The 11,205-nt window shown below is 42.7% G+C and overlaps 1 protein-coding gene across 1 annotated transcript; it reads left to right on the forward strand.

The window, feature by feature from the left end:
* The first annotated feature begins 838 nt into the window (after positions 1 to 838).
* IL10 (interleukin 10) lies at positions 839 to 5,069 on the forward strand. The gene is made up of 5 exons (XM_056119162.1): positions 839 to 1,044; positions 1,826 to 1,885; positions 2,144 to 2,296; positions 3,332 to 3,397; positions 4,360 to 5,069. The coding sequence occupies exons 1-5, from the start codon at positions 880 to 882 to the stop codon at positions 4,450 to 4,452; spliced, it is 537 nt and encodes a 178-aa protein (XP_055975137.1). The 5' UTR covers positions 839 to 879; the 3' UTR covers positions 4,453 to 5,069.
* Positions 5,070 to 11,205: the final 6,136 nt, after the last annotated feature.

Below are 11,205 nucleotides of genomic sequence, written 5' to 3' on the forward strand. Positions count from 1 at the left end.
TAGCCAGTAAAGTGTAAGATATGAGTTCAGCAATAGAGTACACCAGACCTTGGTTTCCTCACTCTGATTCATGTGAACTGGTACACACAGTTTAATATCTCTATGCCTCACTGGGTAACCGTGACTGACTTTCAGTGAGTGCAGCCTTCTCATGCCAGCATTCGGTACTGGACAAAGTAAAAAGATAAGATAATTGACCTGACCATCTCATTGAACCCAGGACCAGAGAAAAAGCCTGAAGTTCAGCCCACATTCCTGCCTAATTTCTGTGAGGCTAGCCTTTTCAGGACGCAGGGTTGGAACAGAAGTTCAGACCCAAAGAGCTGATATGACCCCCCAATTTAATAAAAAGAAGTTGCTAAACTGGGCGTTCTGATGAGGTGGGAAAGAATCGAAGTTATTTCTGGATCCTAGCGGATTGTGGAATGGCCAGTTCATCCACGTCACTGTGACCTAGGCACACGCCAGAGGAACCCACAACTCTGGATCTTTGTACACAGAATAGCCACTCATCTGCGGAAATTAAGTTCTCAATCAAGAGAAGCTGAATTTTAATTTTAAAAGAGAAAGGTAGCTCCATCTAAAAATAGCCATGCAGAAGTTCGGTTTTTCAACCATTCCTTTTGCTTACAATGCAAAAATTGAAAACTAGTAGAGTAAGAAGTTTAATAAATGCAAAGTTAGAGATTTCGACGAAAGGGAGGAGCTTGGATCAGAGAAAAAAGTTTACCAGGAAATCTGTGACTCTGTGACTTTTTATGAATGACTTCATTGAACACTATAAAAGGGGGACACAGCAGGTGAAGGTCTACATATCAGAGGCTTACTCTTTCAAAACCAAACCACAAGGCTGACTCGAAGAAGGCAGAGAGCTCCACTATGTCCAGCTCTGCACTGCTATGCTGCCTGGTTTTGCTGGCTGGGATGGATGCCTGTCAAGCCCATGGCATCCAGTACGAGAACAGCTGTGTCCACTTCCCAGCCAGCCTGCCCCACATGCTCCGGGAGCTCCGCTTAGCCTTCAGCAGGGTGAAGGTTTTCTTTGTGAGTATGATACCATCTCTTCCTTCCATCCTTCCTAGGGCTAGCCAAATGGCACTCTGCTAGAGCTATGAGAATCCTATCTTCTTCACTTCCTCCCAGGACTCATCTTGCACAAACTTAAATCTTATATATAAGGGAGTCCCTCATGGAGCCAGGAGTTCAGTTAGTTATACTCCATAAGGCTGATATAGCCAACATACAGAGAAAGTCAATGCATGGTGTCTCCTGTGCTCTGGAACTTCTAATAAAGTCCCCTGAATTTTGATGCTTGCTTGGCTACAAGAAGTTAAGAAGGGTCTGATAGGAGGTTACTGCCTCCCCAGACCTCAAGGTGAGGAAACAAAAATTGCCTTTTCCTTAGCTTAGGAAGTGTTGCCCAAAGCTAGACACCTTTCGTATCAGAGCTCATGTCTTACAGAGGGACAAAGAAAAGCAAAGAGCTGAGCAGGAGCAGAGACGTGAGACCCTGGGGACTGAGGAGGGTGGCCCGACAAACCTGATATGGAACTAGAGAAAAAGACCAGGACCCAGTCAAGCTTCCACCTTGCTTTAAGACAGGCCAGATTTTTTTTTTTTTAAATAAGTAGAGAAACCTGCTTTAACAAAGTGTTCCAGCACCCATTATGTGTCCTATTTGGAACTCTCCTTTTCATTTTAGAGTCAAGGCTGTTTTAACTACAAATCAAAATTTCTATTAGTAAAAGGATACCAAGAAACATTTCTGGTATTTCAGGTATTTCCCCAGACCTCAGATTTATTCTCCTTTTTGTTTATCTTGCAGCAAACAAAGGACCAAGTGGACAGCATGCTGTTGAGTGGGTCACTGCTGGAAGATTTTAGGGTAAGAACAACCACTGGGGGAAGTGAGGGTGTGCAGTGTGACGGAGGAAAGGGAGTCTTCACGCCAGCAGGAGCTGGATCTGCTTCCTTCACTTTGAAAAGGAGAAGTGGGAAGATCTTAACTCAGCGGATGGCCAGCATCCACAGGGCTCAGTCCTGGGGGGGGCGGGGGGGAGGTGATCTGGGGACAAAGCTATTTTCTGGAGCTTGCAGGAGCCCTTCCTCCCATTACAACCCCCCTACCTGTTCCTACCCTTAGGGTTACCTGGGTTGCCAAGCCTTGTCAGAGATGATCCAGTTTTATCTGGAGAAGGTGATGCCCCAGGCTGAGAACCAGGGTCCAGACATCAAGGAGCACGTTAACTCCTTAGGAGAAAAGTTGAAGACCCTCAGGCTGAGACTGCGGCGCTGTGTGAGTAACAGACCAGTTCTTTCCTTTGCAAACTCTTCCCAAAACACCACCTCTTAACGTCTCTTAACACACTCAGAGGCACAGACTAGCAGAAGTTTCATCTTCTCTCATCTTCTCTCTCATTTCTCTCTGAGCAGGGGGTGGGGAGAGCTACTAAGCATTTACATGTGTAGATTTGCAAACAGCTTTTCTGTTTCTTTGTGAGTCATTTGTGGATTAACTAATCCACCCTCCCCCTTTCATGGAAGGAGCTCAGAGCTCCAGCCAGGGCAACCTTGTCCCTTTGGACCTAGGATGTGGGCTCAGCAGAAGGAACCAGAGGGTGAGGGCTACTTTGAGAGGAAATAGCAGTAACCTCATATTCTTCACCTTCTGAAAGAACTTTCACTCCAAGTGGGGCTTGACTGACAGGATTTTCCCTGATGTGTGAGATTGGCCAGGGAGTCCTTTCCCTTCCCCACCCCCCTACACACACACACACACACACCCCTGCCCTTTGAAGGCCAGTTTCTTTGAGTCTCCCAAGTTATTGACTTTTCCAAGTAACCTAGTCCTACAACCACTAGTTTCTCCTGTTCTCTTATTGATTCTGGGAAGGCAGTTGGAAGACAGGTCTATTTGCAAATGCTTTGAACTGCACAGCTAAGACTGTGTATCTGTTCTCATGAATTTAGAACCTGTCCACAGTCACTGGGCCAAAGGGACAGGAGAGAGGAGCAGGGAAGGAGAATGAATGGTGACTCAGCACTCTAGCTTGTTCTGTGGCATTTGGAAGGCGGAAACCCCAAGCTAGGGATTTTCATGCAAACCCTGCAAACAATTCAAAGTGACTCCCTGAAAAACATATTGCATCACACCGAGTTGCTTCTTCTCTTTCCTTTGGGACAGAATGAGGGAGGGCTCAGCTCTTTGCATGAACTCTGTGGGTAGGCACTCAAGAGGAGTCTGACCCCTTCTTCATGTGGCCCTATTGTCCCCCAAGTATTATAAAGGAAGTAGCCAATTGTTGTTAATACTTTCTCATTTCCTTCACAGCATCAGTTTCTGCCTTGTGAAAACAAGAGCAAAGCAGTGGAGCAGGTGAAGAGTGTCTTCACTAAGGTGAGTCCAGGTGGTGACAATTTAGGGAACATGCTTCTGCCTACACCCCAAGGAACTGACATTACTCCTAAACAGCACTGTCTTTTGCTCATATGCAGTCTGGGAACTCCCCTCCCCCCACCAAAAATGGTGTGACCTCCTCAGTCGGTGAGGAGGTGCTGCCTTGGTTATATTTGTTTTCTGTGAAGTGTCTTTGGGGGTTTCTAAATGACTGCTCACTATCTTCACAAGCCTGTGGGTTCAGCCAGCCAGCGAACCTGTGAACAGCAAGCCAAGTGCTGGGGAGAGTGACAAAGGAAACAGAAAGCAGTTCGTTTGGGAATCTAGTCTGAACACACACGTGCAGGAAGCCAACACATGAGCAGTGCACACACATAAACACACAGCCAGAGGCTCAGTCCAGACTCCACAAAACTCAAACAGGATAGGCAAGCAGAGTTCTCATTTTGAAGTTGGCCACAACTGAATATATCAACTCTCAAACAAATGAAGACTTACACTTCATCTGTCTGTAAACCTTGTAAATGTCATGTCCTAGAAACCAGGTGGTCTCTACACTCTTCCAGTGCTGATGACACACACTGGGCAGGGTTTCTACCAAAGGAGACCTGAGTCCTCTGAGGGTCAGCAGAGCAACAGGACAGTATAAGAAAGGCCTCTTTCTCTCCTCTCACTATCTCACTATCACAGGGGTTCTGTCTTTTCATTAAAGTGTGAATAAGTTTCATGAGGAACATGACCTTTAAAATTGTTGAAAAGGCACTATTTTCAAGACTGTACTTGGCAAAGAGCATGTTACTCTTGCTAGCCTACTTGAAGTCTGCACTCTTTCCAAAAGCAGCATGGCCCAGATTCAGCTTCCTAGCTTTGGTCCTTCACTTATGGCTGAAAGTACAGCTTCTGGGCCCCAGACTATCAAAGAGGGACTCTGATGGGAATTTCCCTGTCTATTATCTACACAGCTCCAAGAGAAAGGAGTCTACAAAGCCATGAGTGAATTTGACATCTTCATCAACTACATAGAAGCCTACATTACAATGAGAAGTCAACAATGAAACCCCCCTTGGGAGCCCACCTCCAGGATATTGACTCTGCTAAGCTCCAGAACACAAACTGTGGATCTCCATATTCTGATACAGGATTCTGGATCACCTCTTGGAGAACTTCACTATACCTCCCTCCTAGATATTTATTACCTCTCTTACCTCACCTCCCATTTCTATTTATTTACTGAGCTTCTCTGTGAATTCTTTAGAAAGAAGCCCACAATTATTTTTTTTCAGTATTTATTTTTTTATCTGTATGGTTGAGTGTTTTAAGAGAAATTATTTCTTGGGGAGCTAACTGAAACTTCTATTCCAAGACATTATTCTTTATAACTGTTGTGACCTCCCTCTAACTCCTTTTAAGCCAGGCTCTAAGACTTCCAGAGTATTACAAAGACTGACTTCGGAAGAGAAATAGGGAGTCCCTTTGATCATTTATATTTCAGTGGCTCATAGGGATTTTCCCCAACCTTACTTTCATAAAAACTGTGTTTTTCTTGTTATTTATAACAACTTCAAGTTGGTTCTAATAGAACTCAGTTTTAACTAGAAGCAATTCAATTCCTCTGGGAATGTTACAATGTTTGTCTGTCTTCATAACAGATTTTAATTTTGATTAAAAAACTGTGCCATTAAAATCATGCTTGGTGTCATTTGACTTCTATCTAACTAAAATTGTTCCCTCCAAGTTTCCGAATTAGGAGAGACCATATGAATGGTTTCTGCATTCCAGATAAGAAAGTTGACTACCCTCTCCCAGATTTCCCATACACACAGATGGTTGCTAATGGTGCTTATAACTAAACACTTGTACAAATATTCCTTGAGATGAGATCAAAGAAAGCAGACCTACCCTGTAGAGTCTAATACTGCCATCAATTGACTGCTTACTAGAATTCCGAAGGACTCCCAAAATATTGCAGTTCTTGTTCCCTCCTCAAATCATCAGACAAACGATAGACTGGTTTTTTAATTGTGGTCTGCTGGGTGAAATTTGGTGTTGGGGGAAGCCCTACCCAAAGTCTCATGACATGGATGAGAAACAGATTAAGAACGGGCTGAGTAAACACTGATCCCCTCATGTTCTGACCAGGCAGTCTTTGTGGAGTTGAGGGTGGGAGTGAACCAACTGTGGTCAGTTTTTCAGTAAAACCTGACTCACTTTAGTTAAAGTAACCATAGGAAGGAAGTGGGAAACATCAAAGCTTAAATTCTGACATAAAAGATTAGGGTTAAGAATGGAGGCTAAAAGCCCAGGGATGGTTCAAAGACAAAAAACACTCTCTTGCAAGTGAAGCCACAAGTTCAGTTTCTGGTGTTGACTACAAATGCCGAGCTTGGTCCCAGCAACTCTGCTATCTGGATCTATCCTCATATTGCAACAGAGTATATAATTTTCAGCACACACCCAGATGTGCCTGAGCTCCACAATTGGGGTATGTAACCCCAGAGAGTATCACAACTAAAAACAATGTGTTGCAAAAACAGTAATTTGAAAGGATGTCTGCACATCTATGTTCATTACAGCACTAAGTCCAATTGCCAAGATAAAAGCAAACAACCCAAATGTTCAACTATGAATGAAAAATAGATCAAGAAGCTGTGGTATATATATACACAATGAAATACTATGCAGTTCTATGAAAGAACAAAATCATGTAGTTTGCCACGACATGGATGGAACTAGTGGACATTTTGCAGAGTGAAATAAGTCAGAAGAAAAGAGTAGTAACAGAATGATATCTCTATCATTTGTGGGATTTAAAGATACATTGCAAGGTAACAACAAAGGGCCAAAGGGAACACAACAAGAGAATAGATATGCATAACTGAGAGGGTTTTTTTTTTCAGGGGAGGGCATTGAAAGGGCATCAAACACCTTGAGGAAGAGAGGTAGTACACTGGTAATGAGTGTAGTGTTGGAATATGTGCACAGGAAGTCATCTTCAGTAAAGTTGTAAATCATAGAGCCTCAATCAATAAAAAATAAGAATAGAAAAAAAAGATGTGTGACAATTGCAGCCAGGAAATGTGACACCCCCCAGGTGATCACTGTGTGAGCACCACAGCAATTCATTGAGCACTACTACCAGAAAATGCCCAAGCGCCACAGCTAAAGATGTGAGCATATATGCAAGCATCACAACTGAAGTATGTAATTTCTGTCAAACACTGCAACCAGATACATAACTCTCCAGTGAGCACCATGGTATAGTGTGTGGGTACTATGATTAAGTAAGAGTGTGACCCCTGGTGATCACAACAACAGGGAAGAAAATGGGATTTAAAAGGGCAGAGTCGGGGTGGGGAGTCAGGCAGAGTGATAGTATAGCAGGTGAGGCGCTTGCCCTGCACACAGGTGACCTGGGTTAATTCCTGACATCCCTGAACACTGCCAGGAATGATTCCTGAGCACAGAGTCAGGGAGTAATCCCTGAGCATTGCCTGGTGTGGCCCACCAAGAGACAGAGAAAGAGACACAGAGAGAGAGAGAGAAGAGAAAAAGGAAAGAGAGAGAGAGAGAGAGAGAGAGGAGAAGAAGGGAGAGAGTGTCTACCAGTAGAAGAGAGAAGAGTATGCTGAAATCCTCTACGCAGAAGCTCTACTCTGAAAAAGAAGGAAAGCCGAGAGTCCCTTGGTCTGGATTCTGGATTTTAAGAGTTTGTGCTCTCTGCCATGCAATGTGCACCAACTTAAATTTAAGATTAGAACTCCATGTAAATTCAGAGGGTTAGAGCTTGTCTGCAGTGTCACCACACCACTGTTCCAAACCTGTTAACTTCCCAAGTGAGTGCCCCCAGTGGACCAGACACCCAGAGTGAGAGGAGTGCTACTTAGGCTGCTCAGAAGCAGGCACAAAGTACTTTCCCCTTCATACTGGAGTGAGCAGAGTTGAGTCTGACAATAAAATCACAGACCTGCAACAGGGATGTGGGAAAGCAGCACAGAAACCCACTGATGAGCAGAGTGTATCCATGAAGACTGAATCAATACTGACCAGCGATATCTCTCAAATCAAGAATTTAGAGAGGAAGGGTTGAAAACATTTAATAAAAATAAAAAGCCACAGAGTCAATAAAAAAAGAGCAATAAAAAAATGGAGAGCAGAAATGAGAAAACCACTAGCAGAAAGAACAGAACTGAAGCAGGCAGGCAGGTAGATAGGGAAGGTCGCCTATGGCAGTGAATTCTCAGAAAGCAAGAAAACCAACAGTTGTAAGGCTGCAAAAGCCCGCCTTGTGGACACAGGAACTAAGGCCTGATAAGATCTTTACCTGGCACCAGCACAGACCCAGAGAAGGTTGGACCCCACTCTGAAAGAAGCTCTAACAGGAACAAAGGCCAGGAAAAGTATAGAAGATCATCAACGACTCCCAACTCTACCGCTTGGTAATCACTCTAGCAACAGACTCTTACTTAGGTAGAAAGCTCCATGTGGGGCAGCTTGGGAGAAACCCTATAAAAGTCAACCTAAATAAGGGAAGCGCGCACACATTCTGCCTGAGCCCATGTATTATTGCCTCTGTCCATGTGTTGCTGCCAAGCTCCTGTGGTACCCAAGCACATGTGTCATTAACATCTCCCCTCTTAAGATGTATACTTTCATACTTACATATCAGATGCTGGGATGTGTACTTTGGCAACCTCTCCACCTTTGAGAAGCCTGTTCACTCTCTCTCTCTCTCTGTATATCTATATTTCTCTCTCTCCCTCTTCCCCCCACCCCCTTCCTCAAAACTTCTAGACCCACAAATGAATCTTGGAAGAGAGCAACACGCTGCAGAGATGTCTCCCCATTCCACATTCAGGCACCTCAGAGGGGGGAAGGTGAGTCCCTCCATCTGTCCAAAAAAGAACCCTGGCAGCTGTAAACCTCTAGAACCCAATCACTTCCACACTCATGGTCAACCTTCACAGGCTTACCCCGACTACCACCCCCCACCCATGCATGAGATTGAATATGCTGAAAACCCAGGTATGTGGGACTTATGACTGAAATCTCCAGGCTTCCAGAGTTGGGTATGGGCCCCTCATCTCAGCTCCCTGCGCTTCTGCTTTCCTGGTAGTCGTGCCCACGAATTATCTCTAGACACCATTTAAGCGCATTAACAGCCATGATCCGGAGACACACAGATGAATCGCAGAAGAGCAACATGCTGCAGAGATGCCTCCAGACCCCAAAATCAACATCCAGTTAAAAAAATTTAACTTCAGTTATAGCACCCTATGAAAAATTTTAGAATCCCAGGAGCATGTGGCTGCTTTTGCGGCCACACATGACATCTCATATGATTATGCCACTGATATACTAAGAATAGCATACCACATTTGATGGGGTGTAAGGTAGAAGACAAACTAATCTTGATCAATGTATATAGATAGATATTAGCACAAAAGTTTCAAACTCTAACAACATGTTAGTGATCTCTAATATAGGGGCTAAAGGGCTCCAAGATGAGATGCAACAATTTTCACATACTTTCGTCTAAGTGATCTTTTTGGATAATTTTTAGTTAATTATTCATAACAAGCAATACAAAATAACTTAGCATCTGCCTTTGGTGCAGACTCAAGTGGTGGTGGGAAAATCCTAAATAATCGTGGTGTGAAGGTATAATGGTGGTGGTATTGGTGTTGAAATAGTGAATGTAATCAATTACTGTGAAAAACTCTTTGAAAATAATTCTTTAAAAAAAAAACCCTTCTAGATATAATCTGTTATGCTTCAATGCTTGTCTTCTCTTGAAATTCCTTTTTGAGAGAAAGGTAAGATCTCAACAGGACTGGGTAAGGTCTAGGACTGACTTTCCTTTCCTGCAAGGAGCAAGGCTCACAGTCCTAGATTTCCCCTGTTGCTCCCCAAGCAGCAGAAGGGCATAAACAGAAAACAGCAGATTCCCTTCTTGAGGCTACTATCTCTCTCCTCCCACTTCACCTAAGTCACCCGGGCACCCCCACTGGCATAAAAATCTAAAGAATTTGGTAGGTGAAATGAAAAACTCACTGGAAGGTCTTAGTAGCAGCTGAGGACAAAGTCAGTGAGCTCCAAGATGAGATGCAGAAAAACTTCAGGCAACAGAAAAATATGAAGGGAAAAATTAAAATAAGTGAACAGGAAACAGAGAACTTTGGGATGAATTCAAGAGGAACAACACAAAAATCATCATGTCTCAGAAGACCAGGAAGGCAATTCCAGTGAAAAAGTTATAGTCAAAGGAATCATGGCTGAGAAGTTTCCAGAGCTGAAAAGCACATGCATCCATATTCAAGAGATGGAAGGGTATCAGCTAAAGAGATCCAAATAAAATCATCCCAAAACACATTCGGACAAGAGCCAAAGGTAAAGATCTAAACCACCAACTTCCAGGAAGAAATTACATACAAAAAAGTCTCCTGAAGATTTGCAGCAGATTTACCAAATGAGACCTTGCAAGTCCAAAGACAATGGTGGGGTGTAGTTTTTAAAACAATTCAATGAAATGAACATATCACTAAGGACACTTTACATACACAAACTTTGATTGAGATTTGAAGGAACAGATATCCAGGTTTAACAAAAAGGGATCAGGAACTTTATAGACTCAAAACCAATTTGCAAGAAGTAATGAAAGAGGAGCAGGAGCAGGAGCAGGAGCAGAAGAAGAAAGAAGAAAGAAGGAGAAGGAGAAGGAGAAGGAGAAGGAGAAGGAGAAGGAGGAGAAGGAGAAGGAGAAGGAGAAGGAGAAGGAGGAGAAGAAGAAAGATAAGGATAAGGGGAAGGGAAGGGGGAGGGAAGGGGGAGAAGAAGGAGAAGGAGAAGGAGAAGAAGGAGAAGGAGAAGAATCTTATTTCACATCAATGGGCCTAAATGTACCAATTAAGAGACACAGAGTGACATGATGGATTAAAAAATTGAATCCAACTTTCTACTGCCTATAAGAAAAATAGTAAGGGCAAACACATACTCAAAGTCAAAAGTTGGAGATAATATTATAAACAAACAACACTGCAGGGTGTGCATACTTATTTCAAACACACAGAAATCAGATTTTTTAAAGTTATAGTCCTTTCTTAGTTATCAAGGGATATGTACATCAGGAAGAACTTACATTCCTGACATATATATGCATCTGTGGAACCAACAAAATACTTAAAACAACATCTAAAAGATGTTTACTTGCATACCCCCAGATCAGAACACATATTCTTCTTCAACGTACACGGGACATACTGTAAGATAGAAAACGTGCTAGGCCATAAAACATACCTCCATAAAATCAAGAAAACAGAAATTATGCTAACTATCTTCTTAGACCCTGAGGCACTGAAAGTAGAAGTTAATCATGAACAGAAATAGAGAAATTCAAACATCTGGAAATTAAACAGCTCACTACTGAACAACCAGTGATCAAGAAGGAAATCAAAAGATTTCTGGAAACAAATGAGAATGAGTATTCAAGTTGCCAGAACTTGTGGGACACAGCAAAAATTGTTTTAAGAGGAAAATTCATACCATGCAAGCGTCAGGAAAGAAGGAAGGGTCCACATAAATAACCTTACTGCACAGGTTAAGAAACAGGAAAACAACGAACAAAAGGAGGCCAAAACAGATGAAAAGAAGAAGATTTTAAAAATTTAGAACAGAAATTAATGAACTTCAGTTTAAGAAAAAGATACAAAATATTAATGAAACCAATATTAATTTTTTCTTTGATAAAATTAGCAAGATTGACAAATCACTCGCAAGTTCACAAAGAAAGAGATAGAGTTCTAATAACTCAA

The sequence above is a fragment of the Sorex fumeus genome, unplaced genomic scaffold (assembly GCF_029834395.1).
Source record: "Sorex fumeus unplaced genomic scaffold, SorFum_2.1 ptg000039l, whole genome shotgun sequence".
Taxonomy (NCBI): Eukaryota; Metazoa; Chordata; class Mammalia; order Eulipotyphla; family Soricidae; genus Sorex; species Sorex fumeus.